Source organism: Hirundo rustica, chromosome 5, assembly GCF_015227805.2.
Source record: "Hirundo rustica isolate bHirRus1 chromosome 5, bHirRus1.pri.v3, whole genome shotgun sequence".
NCBI lineage: Eukaryota > Metazoa > Chordata > Aves > Passeriformes > Hirundinidae > Hirundo > Hirundo rustica.
The window spans coordinates 41,367,546-41,388,240 of record NC_053454.1 but is presented as its reverse complement, the minus strand read 5'-3'; the positions used below and the strand labels follow the sequence as shown (position 1 = coordinate 41,388,240).

Below are 20,695 nucleotides of genomic sequence, written 5' to 3'. Positions count from 1 at the left end.
TCTGCAATTTTCATAATGTTGATTGGTTCAGCATTATCAATGTACAAAGCTAGTTCTTAAGTTTTTTCAGAGATCTTTAGGAAATATTTCTGTGTATCTTCCCCAAGTATCACTCACAGAGTGTTTTGAAGGACTTTTTTTCTTTGTCCTACATCTATCTCACTCTTTTGTTTGGTTCAGTTTGCTTTGCTGTACCCCAGACTATATGACAAAGGTCATCTCTTATGGACTGCCTGGAACGGTAGTTGGACACCTAAACCATATTTCCAGTTTTTAAAAAAAGGTATCATTCCTCTTCCCAAATAAAGATTTTGCAGGTTTTTGGACAGAGCCACAGACACTTATGGCTATGGGCTCCCAGCACAGGCTGCACTACCAGGGAGGCAGGGTCAGGAAAAGAGAGGAATGGGATCTCTTATGCTCACTGTTTGGACAGCTTCTGCTCAATTTCATCTCACCAGGAGAGAAAATACCCTGTCACAGCCCACCGGGTGCAAGTCATCATTGGCAGGCTGTTGTGAGGAAGTTAGGGTTTAACATCCTGGCACTGGAATTTCCCATAAGGAGAAAAAAAAGCTTTGCTCAGCTCCAAATAAAAGCTCCTTCAAGAGGGCTGGGCAAAGGGACGTGCATGTTGGTGCATTCCAATGTGGGAAGGTCCAGCAAACCTTGTCTTGCCTCATTCAGAGGAATGCATGAACATATTTTGCACTTACGCCTATCTAGTGCTAATAGGCAGAAAAAAAGTGTTTTCTTTTTCCTGTTTTGTTTTGGGTTTTTGTTTCTTGGGGTTTTTTTAATGGAAGGGAAACGTTTCTGGGAATAGGACCAAGTCATTGCAGAAGCAGCAAGAGTTTGTTTCCTGTACGGAGGTGGAAAGCACTTCGCTGGGATGCAAAGATACATATTTAACTGCTTGTTATACAATAGAAAAAAAAAAGTGTTTAACAGTTGGGCAAGAATCTGAGCAGGAAATGAAGCAGATCATTATCATGTACCATAAAAATATCAAGATTTTTGTATTTGTTCCAAAAAAGATAATGCCAGGATGTATTTTGCACAGGTAGTTCAGGCTTTGCATTCAGCTGCTGACTCCCTCTGTATCTGATGCCATGAAATATTTCAGACGTGACAGTGGATTTCAGAAAGAGAAAACTTCACTTTTTCAAATTGAAATTTTATCATTCTGAAATTTCAAAAGCCAATTCCAAAACTATTTTTCTCAGCTATTCAAGACCTCAAAAGTTCTGTCTTTAGCGTAGGTGCTTTTCTGGATTTATAGCCTATCAAAACTCCACAGTTTTTAAAAATACTGAAGTATCTAAGGTATTGTTTCCGAGGGCTTCTTCACTCACTGGAAAAATTACACGTTTTGTGAGTCTCTTGCAGGGATTTTTTCTAAAGTCTTCTTTTGGAATTGTACAATTTTTTAAACAAACTTTTTAGAAGCTTGACTTCAACTGAGTTGTATACATGCATGAAAACATTTTTTACTGAAAATTAAAAGCTTGATCATAAAAAGATGACAGACATTATTTTAAAAGCGTGTGTGGTTTCTGATAGGGCCACCAAACGATCTTCAAATAATAAATTATTTCCAATATTGGACCATTCTCTGACTTTCTGAATTTGAACATGATTGAAAACAGACAGCCCAAGCTGATTTTCAAGCACACACTCAGCTATTTTAATCATTCCTTCTAAATTATCCTCAGATTGCATTTCTTGCTCCTCCGTAAGTTGTCTTGACTGTAACAGTACCTAGTAATGACAGATTCAGAGAAGACCATGTAACTTGTGCCTGTGCTGCCAGATGCCTTTTTGTCTTTATCACAGTACCTACAGAAAGAAACACACCATACCAGATGATCAACTTCAAAACCAAGGCATTTTTCTGCACCTGTGAAATACCTATATTTAGGTATTTAGAAAACTTTGAGCTGAATGCCTCTCTAACATCCCGAGTAAGTTATATGGATGTGCCAGGAAGAGCATGGCAGTGCCATGGCCATGCAAGAGAGGGTTATGGCAATGCCAGAAAAAAACCTTGTGTATGTCTCAGTAAGTATAGAAAGTGTGGTAACTCACGCTTTCAATTAATTAGCTCTGCATTCCTTTCAGACAGAAGAGTTGTCAAAGGAGGAGGAACCAAAGAAAAGACAGGTAAAAACCCAGCAAACAACAACCAAATTTTATCTCCATAACTGAAACTATGTAGGCTCCATAGCTTTGTCTCCATAGCTCCAAACTATAGGACAAGAATAAGCTGGTTGACTGACAGCCATAAGGTGATAGAATGTGTCTACCTTACATCTGCTCTATCATGGGAAAGAATACCAAATTAGATGCACTCTCCTACCTCCTATCAATTCCGGTGATCTTCCTTCAACACTTAACTCACAGTGAGGTTTGTACCTGTGGGTACAAGAAGATCTTTGTTTCTTTGGGTCCTATTACCCAATGTCTACCCAACAGACTGGCCACCTGGTTTGTTTTCAGCTTATGCTTACACTAGTGTCACCATAAATATTTCTTTCTATTTATAGAAATTATGTTACATTTACACTTTTTTCATGTGCTATTTTTATGACATCATTTAAAATTAATTTCCTGAATGTTCCGTGATTAATAGTGTCAACAAATTTCTCTAAAATCCATTCTTCAGAGTACTTTACTTCTCGGGGGTTTGTTCTTTGAGCTCTTTGCTCCCCGCTCACATCTGGGAGCAAAAGGCCAGGCAGAACATACTGAGATGTACAGCCTTCCGTTGAGAGGCATCTTTCTTGGTGATCTCTCTGGTGTCTCCATGTCACTCTGACAGTCTCTTCTCTGATATTTGCAAGGCCTTCCAGCTGAACAGAATTTTTCAAGAGTCACCAACAATAATGCAATGAGTAATGGGAGAAGGGATGGATAAAGTAGGGGCTGGCTGGACTCTTCTCCCCTACTGTTCAGTGGTCTAAACTTCTCTGTAAAATGAGTATTTCTCGCACTTCCCATGATGAAGCACAGCCTGTGAATGAATTTGGCTTGTTCCCTGTTTCTGCAGGTGGAGAAATCCTGCCTCCAGGCTGGGCAGCCCTTTCCCTTTCAGGGGAACTCAGCAAGGAGCTGGCAAGCTGGTTTGCTGGACAAGAAATCCGTGAGCTCATACCTTCTCACTGAATAACAGGATAACATTGATACCAGTAACTCATGGTGAGTCAGGTCTGCAACTGGATTAAGGGAGAAGGGAATGTTTCCATCCGTTTTGGCTCCTCATATCGAAACAGCCTGCCTTCTGTGAAGGAACTGCTTTGTGCTCTCCTCTGCTTTTTACTCATTGCAGGAAGGCCCCAAATAAATGCCCCATCCCCCAGGAATGCCACCAGTCATAAAATAATCCCTCTCCAGTTGCTCTCCCTAACTGTGCTCTGCTGGCACAATGACGACTGCACACTCTGCCAGAGTTAACAAGCAGGCACATTAATCCTCCCTCTTGCTAGAGAGTCTTTCCAGACCTGCCTCAGCTTTCTCTCAGTCGCTGTGCACGGAGGCAGGTTTGTTCCAGGATGATTTCTTGCAAGCATATTTGCAGGAGCATGCCAAGTGTGCACCTAATCTGAAATGACTGAAGCCCTTGGAGGCATGGGACCAGCTGTGCCGTGCAACTGGCTCTTTCATTTGCAATTTTTCATTTGTGTGGTTTACTTTGGCTGCTCTTCTTTGGTAAATATTGTACAACACTGAAACCAGGAAATACCCAAAATAAATAAAGAAATGGATGATGATTAATAGATCTTTGTCTTTCCAAGGATCTGCCTTACTCAGGCCAGATTCTTGCAATCCAAAGAGGAGTAAAACCTCCCAGGGAACCTATCAGGATTGTAGGACATCTCTAGCAGGGAAGGAAGGGATACCATGCTAGGACCGGCGCAGCAAGTCTTTGGAAATCACAGGCAGAACAAGAGCCTCACTCAGCTGTCCTGGAGGCACGGGGAAGCAGGAAGCCCACCATGGTGCCTCAGAGCTGGTTTCTACTAAAAAGTTTGCACTTCCCACTCCAGAGTTCAGCCAGAGGTTTTCCTTCCCCTCCAACCTTTGCTTTTCCCTACAACTTCTGGTGTGCAAGAAAACAACTTTGTAGCTAAAATCACACCTTTAGCAGTGCAGGTACTCTGCAGTTAGATGAACCCCTAACGCATTTTAAAGGGAAAATCAGATAGTGAACTTACTGAGGCGCTGCAGGGCCGCCTGTCTGGGAGCGGAGCTTGCTTGTTCCCTCTATTCCAGGGTGGAAAGTCAGAAGGGCAAGAAGATCTTCTAATTCCCAGGCCCCACCAGTGGGGAAGCAGCTGAGAGCTGGGTCCGTACAATTGCATATCTCCAATCTAGAAACAAGACTGCTCCTGCACACAGAAGGACTGGCTTTGCCTGGCTCTGGGAAGCTGTAACCTTCTGTTCAAGAGGCCTGTGGCAGGAGAAAATCACCAAGACAAGCTGTCACCACTGCTCCTTTTCCTGCAATAAGCAGGACAACAACGAAATTCAGGGAAGATATACTATGACTGCCCCAGTTTCACAGCAGAGAGAGGGAATTTCTTTTTATGGCCTCCCCAAACCTGTGTAAATGCTGCTACAGCTGAGACACAGACCAAAAGGAGGTACTTCTTCTGGACAAGCTTTCTGAAAAAGCCAAGTGATTAGGAACTGGATTAAGCCTTGCAGAAAATGTGGGTGAAGAAGATATGAGTGCTTAATCACAGGATAGTGTCAGAGATGGATGATATTGTAAGAGCACCAGCTGTGCTGAGATATCCTGAGCATACTCAGAAGCAGACAGAGAAATCCAACAGGAATTATCATAACCAAACTCCAGGATCTCCAGATACCAATGTCAGTTGGACATGGGACATCCAAGAACTAAATGCTTATGTGCCTAAAGAGGCAGCAGGATCCCAAATTTTCCCCATCTCCCTCTTTCTTGTCACTGTGGCAGGACTGTTTTCTAATTCTCAAAGCTCTGCACAAATGTCACTAACTGTGACTTGCTGATATCTACTATAACCTACACCCACCTACTAAAAGAGAGCTGAGATTCTTTGCTTCTCTCTTTGTTTCAGGAGATACATTAAAGTCTAATGGGCAAGATGAAATTCAAGGAAAAAAATCCCTGCTACATGTTGGAGTCCAGGGCATTCCTTTGGTTGCCCTGGAGGGTCAGGGACCTGGGCAGGGGGGTCTGGGACCCCAGCCCAGAGCTCAGAGAGACACTGGCTTTGATATCAATCCATGAGGAAAACTTCCTACACTGAGAGAAGGTTTACAGGCCACAAGAATGTGAAAAATAGTAGTTTTGCTTATCACAGGGTGAGAAAATAGTAATTTTAGGTTCCTAGCATTGAAGTGAATGGGGACAAGATGGAGAATCTGGGGCGTTGTCTCCTTCTTCTTCTCCTTCTCCTTCCCTCACTCCATTGCTGCATTGACGTGGCACAAAGTAGTTAGTGAGGATTGGGTCAGAGTAAAGATGACCTTTTTAGTAATAGTGATAGACATTGGTAAGAAATAGTAAATAAGAAATACATAGTAATTAGTATAAAAGATAAGGACAACCCAGCTCGGGGGGAGATGTGAGGAATCCATGCAGCTGCGAGCATCTTGTCGGACTCCGAGAAAATTGTAAGATAAGAAACAATAAACGAAGTATGCAACGTTGAAAAATCTAAACCTGAGAACTCCGTCTCTTCCTTCGGCTTGGCTCGGAGCTGTGCAGAGGAGCAAAGGACCCTGAAACCACCTGAAAAATGGGGAAAGCCCCCGACATCTGGCGTCTCCGGGTGCGCAACAGCTACAGGCTTTTTGCATAATTTTTTGAGGTGACATTGACATTCAGCTTCATACATAGAGCTTCTGCTTCTAGAAATGCAGCTCCAGGGTGTTTTGATGGGGAATACAGGGGAAGGGTACCATTACCAGATCTAGACATTTCTCAAGTGTGCTTATATTTCCATCTTCAGTGCCAAAAATTTGCTTTTCAATCAAGGTAAGTAAAAGGTTAGACTTTTTAAAAACAACCATTCATGTAACACACAAACCAGGGAAACAAAAGAGAAGCCCATGTCCTGGGAAGGCAAGTTTCAGTAAGGTGAAAGGGGCCAAGGGTCCCAGCACACACAGCAGCATTCCCCTCCCCTGGCATGGGCTTTGGCTCTCAGAGCAGAGCAGCAAGGCACCAGAGAGAGACAGACTGTAAAGCAGTATGCAGTGTTTGTAGAAAGCAGAAGCAGCTGTTGTGCAGACAAACAAAGTCAGAATCTTGCAAAGGGCAAGCATTAGCTCAGCTGTAACTCCACACACTGTGGACTCCAAAAGGTTGTGACAAATGGCCTCCTCTGCCATCAGAATCAACTGTACAACTGGAAAACAGCTTTCAGAATAAATTGTACAGCTGAGACTAGTTTTTGGAGTTTGCAGCAGCTGGCACACGGCATTTCCACCTGCTGCTAGGCAGTGCTGCAGTTCCTGTGGGTTCAGTCACCTTACACACCATACAACCTCTCTGAGAGGCTGTGCTGCAGTGCAGAGCCTGCTTGTGTAAATATATTTTGGGCATGCTATGGTCTGCCTTCTTCCTGTATTTTTCTAGGAATTAATGCAGGTACTCATGAGTAAGCAGACTGATCTGAACAGCAGTAGATGCTGGCATACTCAGACACTTAAGGATACCTGGGGAGCTCCAGAGGCTTCCTCCTCCTTCCTCTCAGGAAATGCTTCTTTAAAAGGCGCTCTCTCAGATCCCAGACTTGCAGACTTCTCTTAATATCTGCAGCATGTTTGAGGCAACACTGGGTCACAGTAGTAATAATAAAAATAATAATTTAAAAAACCAACCAGAGCAGTCATTAGGCATACAGGAGTACAGGGGGAAATTTGAAATTGGCAAGTCAGTCTCATTACTGTAAGGATACATTTGGTCTGTCATCTATTAGAACACATGGCTGTGTATGCCTGGCAAGTGCTTGTTATTTTGATCTTTGCTAAGATAAAACTGCAATATTTTGTAGGCATTTGAGAACATTAGTTACTGGACTAGTTAAAAACCACTTAACCACTTGGAATTGATGCCATCTGCTTCCTATTTTTATTCCTAGAAATCAATACTCAGTTTTTTTGAGGACTTCTCTAACAAACTCTCCATATGAAATAAGAGTGATGCTCTGGCCAAGACAGCTGAAATTCTGGTTGACAGGTTCACTGATGGGGCTGTTCAACTGACATAGGACTACTCAGACAAGAGGAAGCAAGAAGAAGGACAGAACAAAGGCCATGTCCTTTAACTCATCCCTCAAATCAGCTCTTCAGAAAGAATAATACTGTCTTGGTTAGATTTCAGGTTTCTCTGCTACAGGAAATGGCACATGAAGTTCTTGCAACCAAAATCAAACCTGAAGCTTACTGAGCATCAGTCATGTCAGCCATTCTGGAAGATGCACTCAGGCTTTCATTTTACTAAGGAAACTAATAAAAAAGAGTAAACAAATATTTCATATTCACTCAAGGATTGTGAAGCATTTGTTTAAGCCATTATTTGGTCTTCAACTAATTGTATTTTATCAGTATTTAAACAGAATTGTAATTAAAAACCTTTCAAGTAAATAGAAAGGTTACTTTCTTAAAACAAATCCAAACCAACCCTCCACCAAACAGTGAATATGTAGGTCATCTATAAAAGGCACAAAGATATCTCTCCTTAATGCTATTGTGAATTGAGGGCAATCAGAAGTTGCACATTGCTGTAGGGTATCAAACTAGGTCAAGAAACTCAGCTACTACAAGAGAAACTCATAATCTTGCCTGTGAACTTCACCCAGAAGGCAGAAGTACTTAGAGACAATAAAAGTTTGTGTCACTGTGAGCTCAGCAGGCTGTCCAACCCTGGGCATTTCCATGGGCTCTTTGTGTCCCTGGTTTCTTCTTGCCATCACGAGCATCCCACCCTGCAAGGCTGAGATGGCTCAGGCCAGGCCACACTGAGCTGTGATGTTCCAGATTGCAATCAAAAGCAAAAGCAAACCCTGCAAGGTGGGAGAGGGACACCAGCTGCCCTTGCTGTGGTGTGGTGAAAGCGATAGCAAAGTGTCAGGAGAAAATTGCTCAGCCACATCTGCGCTCACCAGAGGGCCAGTGTGGGAAAGTAGACAGTTGAGCCTTGATTAAGCAAAAGACACCTATGGTCTGATTTCTAGCAGCCCTGGAAAGTGCGGTGCATGCCAAGGACGTACAGATGGGAAAAATTGAAACTTGGTACGTTAAATCATTTGGCAAATGCACGAACCGTACACAGTGCTAACAGGGAGAGCCTGAAATCAAACACAGTGAATGCCTCGTGTCCTTAGCCAACAGGAGGGACTGGAAGGTGCCTAATTGAAGGCTAATAACCAAAGGAGGAAAACAATCTGGGATTAAGCAGAGGCTTTTACCAACAGAAGTAGGGCTGGTATCTCTTCCGGCTAACAGCTGCTTGCTTGTCCGCAGAGGGACTGATCGACCTGCAGGCAGCTCTGGGAAGGGTGCATCAGTACAAAACTGCCACTGAACTCCAGAAGCCATTCACACCACTGGGCTGCTGAGAAGCGTGGGGGAAGTCGAGGAGCAGCAAGGGCTTCCCACTCTGGTTTGCAATCAGAGCAGCAATGAGGTAATTTTCCATTCCCTCACAAGTGCCATGTGCCATCGTGAGATGGGCTGGAGGCAGAATGGGCCAGCCTGCAGGAATACTGCTGGTATGCTGCCTTCCTCTTATGAATGCAGCTGGTAGGAGAGTAATAGGCTCCAGTGTCTCAGGTCTGAGGAGAGTGGTGGGAATGGTACAGCAATTCCTGACATTTCTGCAAGCTTCCCTTATCATCTTCAACATCTAGTTTGCACTGTTCAGCGTTTCCTGCATCGCACTGCAAATCACCTTTCCTCTAACAAGGCTGTGTTCAGCGAATGAAGTGAAACATTTTTCTCACTAAATCAGAACCAGCCATGGCAGCAGGTTCTTGTAAGGCACTGATGGACAAGTGCACTGCTGCAGCACCCCAGCATCGCATGAGAAGGATGTTACTTGCAGTTTTGAAATAGCCCTGCATTGTTATTGAATATTACTTCTAATACTGAAATAGCACCTACTGATGCCCAATCCAGGGAAGGCAGCCCACCTTCCATGTTGCTGCTTCTGAGAGCTGGAGCAGGGTCCAGGCATAGGCTCCCCACACATCTGTACTGACAAAGACGTGTGAAAGCATTAGCTTCCCTTCACAAATTGTACATCCAGTCAAAATTAAAACCAAATGGCTCCTAGCAAATGGAGCATTTTTCCAAAGTGGCTGGAGAAGAGGTCTAGCACAGCCTGTCAGCCCATGGGTACAGCAGTCATAAATAACCCAGAGCATGGCAGGGACTGTCATGGGTATAATCTGTTGCCGTCTCAAAATCCCTGCACAAGAGCTGATTTTACTGAAGAGGATGGGGCCTTTTTGGTCACTCTTGAGGTTGATGTTGACCTTCCAAGAGACACATACACTTGTGCTCAGTTGCAAGCCAAGCCTGGCTGCTGGCAGTTCAGCTGACAGTGACTAAACCATCAGTTCATGCTAGACGAGAGCTAGTTCACAACAGCCAGAGAAGTCCATCTGGCACTAGTTTGGGCAGGTGGACTAGTCCAAGCCAGCATGGTCCCTGCATATGCAGCCTCCAAGCAAGAAAATCTGCAGAGAGCCATGTGGAATCACACAGACCTCCACTGCCTCTAAACAAGGCTGCTAAAACCCCAGACAGACCAGGGAGTAACTCCCACATACAACCAGGGGAAAAATCCTTCAGAGCAACCTCAGGGATAGAAGAGGTTTGAGGGATTGTGCTGCTATTGTTGCAGTAGGAAATGAAACACAGCAGAGCAAAAGAGGCAAGCTGCACAGTGTGCGGCCCACAGTTACAAAGGAGGTGTTTTTGTCAAGCTGGCACAGACAGATTGTGCAGGGAAACCCACTACAGAGATGGAGGGAGGAACAGCAAGATTCAGCCTGCAGCAGGCTGGGAGTGCCTATGTCCACACATTAGTAATGAGTCACAGAGGTGGGTGCAAACCCCCAGGACCTCAGTTGCAATACCACCTTATAGGGCTGAGACAACAAATCCTCTCCCCTGCTCTGTTCTGTCACTTGCTCAAAATGGGGCAAAACAGAGCTCTGTCTTCCACTCCTCCACATCCCTCAGTTTGCAGAGACAGGAAGCATCACTGGGACTTGCCCAGCAGAGCTTCTTCCAGTGCATGATGGGGCAATTGCCCCAAGCAACACCAGGGACCTCCTTCTCCCGCTGGGACACCAACCTCTGTCAGAAAGGCAGGGTGAGTGTTGCATTGCCATAGGGACAGAGCAGCGCCACAGCAGCAGTCCTGGGGAGACACTGAGCCTCCACTCCACTCAAGGATGTTGCAGAAGAGGATGAGATAAACCCTGCCCTGAACCTTTTTTCTCCATAGAAGTGGTCAGGGAGACTGAACAACAGAACATGGCGATCAAAGGCAGCAGTAAAACACATCCATAGTAACAGGGAAGTGCCACTGTGCACTTTTTCCAGTAACTGCTGAAGGCAATTCAAGTATGTGAAAAGGGCAAAAGATGCAGGTGACTCAGTGACTAAGAAAAATAAACAATGGGTATTTCACAAGGATGAAAGGGAAGAAAACGAATGGAATAAAGGAACACCCAACCTACCTCTGTAAATATCAGCCAGGAGCTCACCTGATAGGACAGGTTCCTCTGCAGGAACCTGTGGTGCTGCGAAGGCCACGACTACCCAGGAGTCACTGAGGCTTCTCCAGAGGCAGAAAGAAATTGGGTGGTGGAGCAGCAGGCACTGCCAGCCCGAGTGTAGGTGCTGGAAACCTCCCTTGCTTCCTCCCCTTCCGCTCTCTTCAGAAGATCAAGTTAACAGCTCTCCAGTGAACTCATCTGCCCCCCGGCAATCAGATCTCTCACCTGCCCTCGGAGCTTCCAGGCTCATTCTGCCAGCGTTGCTGCTCGCTGGTCATCGCTTCTTCCAGCAGCTGGAACAGTCCCGCACGCCCAGGCCCAGCTGCAGGAGGTGGAGGACAGATCTCCCAATTGCCAAGGAGCTTGTGACAAACTCAGATGAGCAAGCAGTGACGGTGCTCCCCATCCGGGCCTGCCTTGGGGACAGCAGGGTCCCCGCAGCTCCGAACCCCGCAGGCGGTACTTGCAGCCCGTCCTCCCACGCCGTTCAAACCAGGTCCCAGGCCAGAGTGGTGGCAGCCAGGCTGCAGGGCTCTCCGAGTCCCTCCCTGAGGAGCAAGCTCAACACTGTACCAGCCCCAGGTACCAACAAGAAGGTTCTCAGCAGAGCACTGCCCCTGTCCTAGAGGGAAGCTGTGTTGGATGTTCCCCCTCCCGCAGCTCTACAGCGTAATGCCGTGAGGGGCTTGCTGCAGCCTGGTGAGGCTAGGACAGGCAAACACCCTGCCACAGACTCTGGCTTTGTCCAAGTGCTGTCTCTCAGTACCAACAAACCTTCAGGAAATGTGCCAGGAATATTCTCTGGCTCCACAGTGGAAATACTGGCCCAACCGGGCACACTTGGCCAATATACCCTGGAAAATCAAGGACAGTGATAACGTGGTACCCTTAATTCTCAATACACATATAAGAAGCCACAAACCTGCTGGGAGCAGAAAGCAGGTATGGCTGCCACTTCTCTTCTCAAGACCAGTCAATGCCCAGAGACTATACTCACGTGGTGCCAGACGCTAATACAGAATGCTTGGAACTGCACCCATGGGGATTCTTCCCCCTGCTCCATCATCAGCCCTGTTAGTGAACTGTGCAAGGTTCTGTTCTTTTATACTGGTAGTTTTGGTCTTCCCTTTCCAATTTTAAGCATTTCTTTGGTTGACCAAGAACAGCTTTTGCTGAAGTCTCTTAAAACAGTACCAGTTTCAGAGAGATCAGTGAAGCTCCCAGTGCTGCTACAGGCACAAGAAGTTAGAAATTACTTTGCTCATGACAATGAGATGTCTTTAGAGCAGCCTCTCCAGTTCACTCCAGCAGAATTATAATCACTTTGATACAAAGCAATTATTTATTTCATCTTTCCCTTTACTGTAAAAGGAATGATTTTTAACTGAGCCCAAACCCACTTGCATTCAAGTGGATTGCTAATTAAGCTACAGATGTCTCCTGATGGCAGCAATTATTTCTAATGAGCTTGTTACATTCCTTAGTTATTGTTATGAAAAGCTACATGAAAAACTTCACCTAATACTACACAGCTCCTGGGGGAATAACTTCTTGATCTGTTCTGGTTTGATTAAAGGGTATGATTGTTTCCTTCCTTCGCAGTATTTCTCAAGCTCTTTGAGGCTCATTCCCCTTATCTTTTGTTGGCATTTTTAACAAGTCTGACCAAATTTTTCACACAGGTCTTCTTTTCTAAACATTTCTATCTGGTTTTGCTCTCTCTGAATTCTCCAGGGCCTTTGCGTGGTTTATGGCATACTTTTTCCTCTCTTTTCCAGTGACTGATTCTATTTAGAACATACACTGCACTTACAACAGGGACTCAGTGCCTATCAGAACTCCGCAGGGTTTTGAGGTTGCTGTTACAGTTTGTTGCAGATACAAGAAATCCATGTCCTTACACTGGAACTTGAGGAAAAGCCTCCCTTCAGTACACAGAAAATAAGGATCTCCTTGAAACACTGAATGGAATGAACAGAATAAACTGAGTAAGACAACTAAGCACAGCTTTCCATGTCCTCCCTCTCTCCTGTGCCTTTTTATCCAAAATCCATGCATGCTATACAACAAGCAATATTATCCAGGGAATAAAGAACCTCATTCCATTTCAAACCAAAGGATCACTTTTCTTTTTTTAAATCTGTATTTATTGTGTTTATACTCCCAATCTATTCCTCCTGAAGTCTCCTACCATAGGCAAGAGGTGCACAGAAAGCATGTCAGTGGTTATGACTACTTCTCATGGCTTAGTACCATTTTCAGGAGCATCAACGTTCATAGGAACATGTGAACTTTCCTTCAGAATCACAAGCAATTACAATTAAACTCGAGTCAAACAGATTCCTGCCCAGCACAACACATCATGGAAAGCAGCCGTAGACTCCAGGTGCTAATTCCTGATCAAGCAATTAAAACACCACAGTTCAGAGAAGCATTCAGTGACAATCCCATTTTTCTGACATTGAAACCAAAGGAAGGCTTTGGAGCACCTTCTGTATGAGCAATTGGAGCAGGTAAATGTGGAAGCTTTTGAGTTTCCCAACCAGTCCCTGACTCAGCTAACCCAAATACACATGAAAGCACAAGCTGGCAAGGTAACTTTCAACAAATCTTATTTTGCAGGAACTGCTTATTTACTGAAACAAACCTTTTGTGGAAATGCGCTGTTTCTGCTAAAGTATTTCAAGCCCTGGGATGGCATTTTGGGAGGAAACCAGCAAGATAAAGGAGCTGGTCTGATAGCTCAGCAATGTGGTGAGACTAGCAGGGCTAGAATTTAGGTCTGAGAGCTCAGATTACTGAGTAACCTTCCATGCAGGCTGTGAACTATCTTGCAAGTGCCTTTTCTGATCTGCCTTTGAATAAAAACAAATAAAAAGGCTTGATTTCTTATTGTCAAACAGAGCTCTTGTCTTCCAGTCACTCTGTGAGCAAAAGGCAAGAGGAAATTAAATAGCAAAAAGTAAGGAACTTGCCTAAGCTCGCAGAATCCTCAAAATAGCGTCTGGACCCTGGTAGCCTCCAGTCTGACCTCCTATGAGGACTGCCACCTCCACTACATCAGGTCACATGTGGCTTCATTCAGCCACACCATGAACATAAAGCAAAGATCTGTTCACCTGTTGAGATACCTGTTCTCCTGCAGCATCACCCTCCAAGGAACATCGTTCTTGCTCATGTTCAACCTCCCATGCGGCAATCCATGACCACTGCCACTTGCTGCAATGCCTGTGGCAACCACAACACAGAATTTGGTTCTGCCATCTCTATGGCTCTTCTTTAAGCAGTTGTACAAGACTGCTACTGGATCCGCTTCCACTCTCTCTTCAGGCCTGACAAGTGCTCTTGTGCCAGGGACATTTCTGAACCTAAGGGATGCCCTCCTTTTGATGTCCAGACACTCTCTGGCATGCAGAAGAAAAGGCTCTACAGGAAGGGTAAGCAGAGGTATTTTGCATGATGGACTGAGTCCTGGCATGGGTGGCAGCACTTCCTCAGCTGCCTTTCCGACGACAGAGTTTTAGTCTCCTAACACGAGCCACCACAACAGCATTCTGTTTTGGAGAGTGGTGTGAACTCTGCTCTCAAAGGAACATTTCTTTCGGTTCAAGCTTTGGCATTTTAAACACGTGCAATTAAACGCACTGAAAATGCTACTGCAACGTGAAGGCTAAAAATAAAACCACAAAATTTCAGGAGTCACTCACAAGAAAAGTCCCTGGAAGAAATGCCCACTCACCCACACTACACAAGCATAACATCGTCCAAGTGCATTTTGAAGCCAGATAAACAAGCCACAATTTAGCCTTTTTCCTACTGCCAGAAGCTGGCACTCATGAACAACTACATCAGCACTAGAAGTGGCACCATCTGGAAACTCTGATCTGGATCAACAGGTAGGTTCCCAGTTACTATTTGGTACAGATGCAATTACTTATGGGTGTAAGTTTGTACCTACCACTGCTAAACCACTCGTATTTTATACCACAGAATGTAAACTTCAGAAGAAATACGTGCAGTACAGGTTCATGGATGCTGTTAAGAATTAATACGGTACCTAATCATGATAAAAATTTGGATTTTAAATTTATAGCCTTCACCTGACAATAACAGCATTGTGAATATGCTGTGCTTTTTAAAATGCACTGAATGCTCAGACTTCAGTAAAAAAAATTTATTTTCAATATAAAAGTGCCAAAATATTCACCAACATTGTAATCTATTCAGCAACCAGCTTACTCTAGTAATCAAAATTGCAAGCATCTTTATTCACATTTTTAAATCAAATTCCTTTCACACGTTTCCACAATAACCCGAGTCCCTCGAAAGTGGGAAATTTGCATTTCGGTTGGCTGCTGTAGTCCATATGTCCAAGTTCATGTAGGCACGGAAAGGGTTAAACCTTGGATAGTACTCCTGCTTACACATAACTGCCTGGTTCTCCACATGGGTTGAATGTTGAGTCGTGGCACTGACGGGGCAGCAGCTTTCATAAACATCACTCTGAGGAGCCCAGATGGAACCAAAAAGTCCAGACATTGGAGACAAGCTTCGGGTGCTTGAGAGGTAGGGCTGCAGAGCAAGATAAAACCAGCATGGGAATCTGCAACATGGACCATTTGCCAAGGAAAATCTGGAATGCTAAGTAAATGGGAGGGAGGAAGCAGCATTTATGCATAAACTTAAGAAATCCACAAGCAGAAAATTACACAGGAGTTTACAAAGAAATACAGCTGCCAAAAATAGTACAGCAGCATTAATTAGTGTGTGTGTGTGTGTGTGTGTGTGTGTTTAAAGGCCCTTCCATGAATGAAGCCCCATGAGCTCCACCCTGCACGGCACAGATATTACTCTAACAACAACATACAACTCAGTCCTGGTTGGACTGTTGAGGAAAACAGAGGAGAAATGGAAGACACATAAAGATCACCATGCATACTTTTGAGAGTTAAAATTAAAAGAGTAGGATGCCTAGAAATGACAAGAAAAGGGCTGAAGTGTGTGTCAGTCCAGAAAGGCTGTGCATGCTGGGAACAGAAAGGGATATTCAGTGTGAAAAATGAGACTATAATTGGGAGCTAGGGAATTTAGTTAGAAAATTCTGAAAGCTTGTAAAGAACCTCCTGGAGGGCAAGATGTGTTAGTCTGCAAGAAGTCTCTCAGCGAAGGTCATGGAAGTCTTGGGACTTTTAAAACTGAATGAAACATTGAAATGTATTGTGGAAAAAAGCTCGCCAGGGAAATGAATTGAATTATCTAATGCATTTTCCAATCTCTACCTTCTGTGTTTCCTGGCATTACTGAATAAAATATGAAATAAAGCCATGTTTATTTTAGGAAAAATTCTTCTACCAGTTTTGTCACTTTTTAACACAGAAGAATTTTCATTTTTACAGCTGAAAATATTTCTTGCTTTTTTTGGTTAGTTTTGTTCAAAATAAACTTACAGTAAATTAAAAAAAAAATCAAAATTCTAAAATAGAGGATTTTGAAATATGAGCAGAAGAGAAGAGGGTTACAATTAAAGACCACCTTGAACTGAAGTTACTACACTGCACTATGGGATGACAAACATGGCTAGTCTGGAGTATATAACAGGTCAAAGTCAGGTTTCTGAAATCCGCACAAATCCAGCTTAAATCACTTGGATTTCCTACCAAAAAAAACCCGTCAAAGTCACTGAGAGCAGCTGTCCATTCACCTATTCAATTTTCAAATCTCTCTGGGTTTTGCTGTCAGCACTTTTTGGGTTTTACCCTCAACTGGACACGTTGATTTTTATAGAAAAAAGTCTCAGTAGACTATGTAAGCCCAAAATGTTTTTCCATTTGCAGGCTGATTTTAGTAAATTTTCAGGCAAAAGTCTATCTTAAAATCTTGCAGACAAGGTCGGTAACATCCTTGACAAATCGCTGTGAAAAACCTGGACTACCAATGCCAGCATTAACCACATAGGTTGGCACACAAACACATCAGGCTACTCAGATTCATGAAGAACATGCAAGCAACAGGTAGGGAAAAGACAGGAATACACTGGGAAGGCTTTGAAGGAGCACACACAGGCAGCGCCTCGCAGTGACCATACTCACTGTGGAGTTGACATAACTGGCAGGCTCCCAGGCAGGTGGCATGTTGGGAGGAGCATTCCAGGTAGAGGGACAGTTCTGGTCGATGAACGCTGTATTCTGCACTGCTGCAGCACCTGGGAAGCCACTGGGGTAGTTCATGTTTTCTGAAATTCGTAAAAAATCAGGATGACAAACTAAGGCTTTTGCAACATAGAACTACTAACATTTCTATGGAGGAACACTCAATCTTCTTGAGAGTGAGCCAGGCTGAGACTGACCTAATCCTTCAGTGACTTCATGCAGCACCAGGGTAGCACAGCAGCGAAGTCTATCAATTTCTGTCAACAGGACTACCACTGTATTAGGGACCCACTAACAAATTGCTATCAGGAGGACAGGATGAAGACTTGGCAATCCCTCTACTGGAGAACAGAGTCCTTATTAGACAGAACATGCATGGCAGAACCTCCCCAGGCCTCACTGCCAGCATGTCTCAGCTCTAAGCACCCGAGGGATCAGCGTGCTGCCTGGGATACTGCTGTCTGACCTTTCATTATTACTTAGGTAGGTAATGCTAAAGAATTCTAGATTACTGCCAGTGTGCTTCCCAAGCCAAGAAACTCTAGCCTGGAAAGATAATTGGTCACAAGAGGCCTTGTATTTCACACACTGGAAGGCAGAAGCCTGCCAGAGGGGAAACAAAGAAGATTGTGCAAAAAGATATGTGTAATACTGTAGGCACAAGCATTTCTCTATTCCCTCTGAGAGTCCTGCATACTGCCTTTTCAGGCTTAGTAACTCTATACAAAGGCCAATCTTCTCATCCACTACATGCAGTCATTGTTTATTACTACAGAGCACTCAAATGGAAAATGTAAAGTCTGCTTAAGCAATGTACACCCATGTGTGTATAGACCAGCTCAGCCTTTTGTTCTATAAAAGGTTGAAAATAACTATGCTCTGTGGTAATTAATTAGCTTTATTTCATCTTACCTTCTGGGAAAGCACCATATTCATTCATCTCTAGTGGACAATACATGTTGGAAAACTGGCTGTCACAAGCTGCATTCCAGTCAATGAAGCTGTCTCAAGAAAAAGAAAAACCGGCAGTGAGAAACAATTTGCAGAACTCCTGAAAATTATTTAGAAATGCTTAGTTAATGTAAAGCTGTTGCATGCAAAACGCCTGTAACTGATCATGAGGCTTTTCACATTCCACTTGTCAGTTTTGCCAGTATCTACTCGGCACCACTACATAATCACAGCAATCTCTCTCAGAGCTCTTTTCCCTTTGGGAAAATGAACAACTTGTAATGACGCTACCAGAATCCTGCAATGCCTAACTGGGTTCAACTTTCTTCTCTGGAAAAAGAAAATAACTGTACTTCTTCCCCACAATCATGGATAATGTGATTTGATGTCACAGAAGAAGACATAATACATTCAAATTCTTGAGAATAGCAAATAAAATGGAGATTTCTATTTTCCCAACCAAATATGCTAAAGTCCTGCTAAACAGTGGATTTTCTAAGCTACACATAGATTTCTAGGGGTTATAATTCAATTAAAATAATTTCAGAATTTCAAGAAGATTTTTTCAAAAGTAATTCCTGAAGACATGTCAGTAGTAAAACAGGCCCTGCTATGCAGCAAGTTTGAAGTAGTCAAACTCTAGATCCAGTCTGCACAAGGTAGGCATAATAAAAGGATTTCATATGAAGCTTCAGTTTTACTATTCAGCCAAGCAGCTATCTTAAGTTATTACTAATAAATATTAATAAATGATTGTATGGATGAGCATGTATTTTTGCATATGAAGTCCAAGTCGAGATAGGTGTATGAAAGCAGTCACAGAATGGGTAAGGCTGCAAGGGAACACAGTGTGTCACCTGGTCCAGCCTCCCTGCTCGAGCAGGGCCATCCCAGAGCACATGGTACAGGATTGTGTCCAGACAGTTCTTGAATTCCGGTGAGGGAGACTTGACAACCCTCTGGACCATCCATTCAGGTGCATGGTCACCTGCACAATGGCCAAGCTCTTCCTCATATTCAGGTGGAACCTCCTGTACATCAGGTTCTGCCCACTGCCTCTTGCCCTGTTGCCTGGCACCGCTGAACAGAGCCTGGCTCCATCCTCTTGACACTCTCCCTGCAGGTACTGACAGATGTGATGAGATTCCCCTCTCAGACTTCTCAAGGCTGAACAGGGCCAGAAGGATCCCTTAGCCTTTCCTTGTACTAGAGACGCTCCAGACCCTTAAACAACTTTATAGCTCTTTGCTGGATGTGCTCCAGGAGCTCCCTATCTCTGCTGCACTGACTGTGGAATCCTGAACTGGACACCACTCCAGATGTGCCTCACCAGGGCTGAGCAGAGGGGCAGGATCACCTCCCCCTGGCCCTGCTGGCATTGCTCTTCCTAATGCACCCCAGGATACCACTGACCTTCCTGGCCACAAGGACACTGCTGGCTCAGGGACAGCTTGCTGTGCACCAGAACCCCCAGGTCCCTCTCCCATCATTTTGGGTGACAGGATGCAATCTGAAGAAGGATGCAATCTGAAGAACTGGCCCTATTTCACTGTTATGTGGTGGCAGAGTATTTCTGCTCACTAGTTTGTGGCACATCTTTCATTACTAAAATTTCCTTTGTGAGCAGTGTAAAATACAAGAATTAATCAAGTTCATTACTACGGGAAGATCAACCCAAATATACACAGAGCCTGAAACACACCAACTTGTATCCCTAAACCACCTTTATACCGGAATATCTGTCTTTATAACAATGTCTGTTCCTGCCATTTAACACAAGTACACACTGCACAACACACCGTGCTGCATACACAAGCTATGCATTTAGCAAGAGGGCAACAGATTTCAAAGCCAGACCCTCTGCCTGCAAAAGAAGTGAAAGGAATTAACAGCTTTCCAAAAAGTACTTAGTTAAACTTGAAAAAAGTTCTAGAGTATCTATACATGAACACAGACAGCAGGGAATTTGTCTTAGTAAAGTTAATCATGGAAGAGCATTAACTAGAACTAAGACTGAAGTGGCAGAAAGACTTTTGTTTTAACTATCATCTGCCTTTACAAATATGAGTAAAGTACAGTCCTCTGCACTATAGAAGCCTGAACAAAGCACTATTTTTTTTTACACAAAACATAACTTGCCTGTTGTGGACAGAGGGGGTTTCCTGAATCATGCATGGTATGTTATTCTCGAGGTTGTAGTTCAGACTGTTTGTCACGCAGACTGGCTGGGCAGGCCACAAGTCTCCTGTTGGGTAAAGACCTAAAAAAGGAAAGGGGAATGAAATGCAGGGTAACAGGAAGAAAACTCTGCAGATTGTGTCACACGGACACATTAATCTCAGATCCTCAACAAGACCTTTCTGCTAGAGAAAAAAATCCAGAGTTACTAAGCAATTCTTTTTGTGATGAAGGCCCGCCTTTAAATACATCTCAAAATTTCTATTTCTTTACAAAGATACATATGAGACTTGAACTGAAAAACTGGAATTCAACAAAACAGGGCAAGAAGTTCCTACTGAGGGTCCTTAGGTGTTCAGCTGCCAATGCCAAGGTGGCACACCTCCACATAGCAGGACAGACAGCAGGGATGCAGTCCCCACTGTTCTCCTTGTCCCCACCCCTCAGTCAGTAACCACCTCTGAAGTCCGACTACGCAAATACAGCAGGAACAGGGTCAGGTTTCTAACAGACTGGAGCCATTCCCAACCAGTTTCTGAACTCAGTAAATGCTGTATTCAGCCCCTAGGGCAGATATTCATTGTGCTGCTCTTCATGGACTGAGTGTCCTGACTGCCCACTTGGTTCCTATCA

The 20,695-nt window shown here is 44.0% G+C and overlaps 1 protein-coding gene across 2 annotated transcripts in view; it reads right to left on the bottom strand.

Annotated features, from left to right (window-relative positions):
• Positions 1 to 14,943: 14,943 nt before the first annotated feature.
• TMEM131L (transmembrane 131 like) overlaps positions 14,944 to 20,695 on the bottom strand; it is an 80,133-nt gene continuing 74,381 nt past the window's right edge. For both annotated transcript variants that reach the window (XM_040064390.2, XM_040064392.1), the window contains exons 32-35: positions 20,024 to 20,144; positions 17,846 to 17,934; positions 16,874 to 17,016; positions 14,944 to 15,356 (exon numbers count right to left, since the gene is read on the bottom strand). In XM_040064390.2, the coding sequence (XP_039920324.1) occupies positions 15,078 to 15,356; positions 16,874 to 17,016; positions 17,846 to 17,934; positions 20,024 to 20,144 (632 nt within the window). In that variant the 3' untranslated portion in view covers positions 14,944 to 15,077. The remainder of the gene's footprint in view (positions 15,357 to 16,873; positions 17,017 to 17,845; positions 17,935 to 20,023; positions 20,145 to 20,695) is intronic.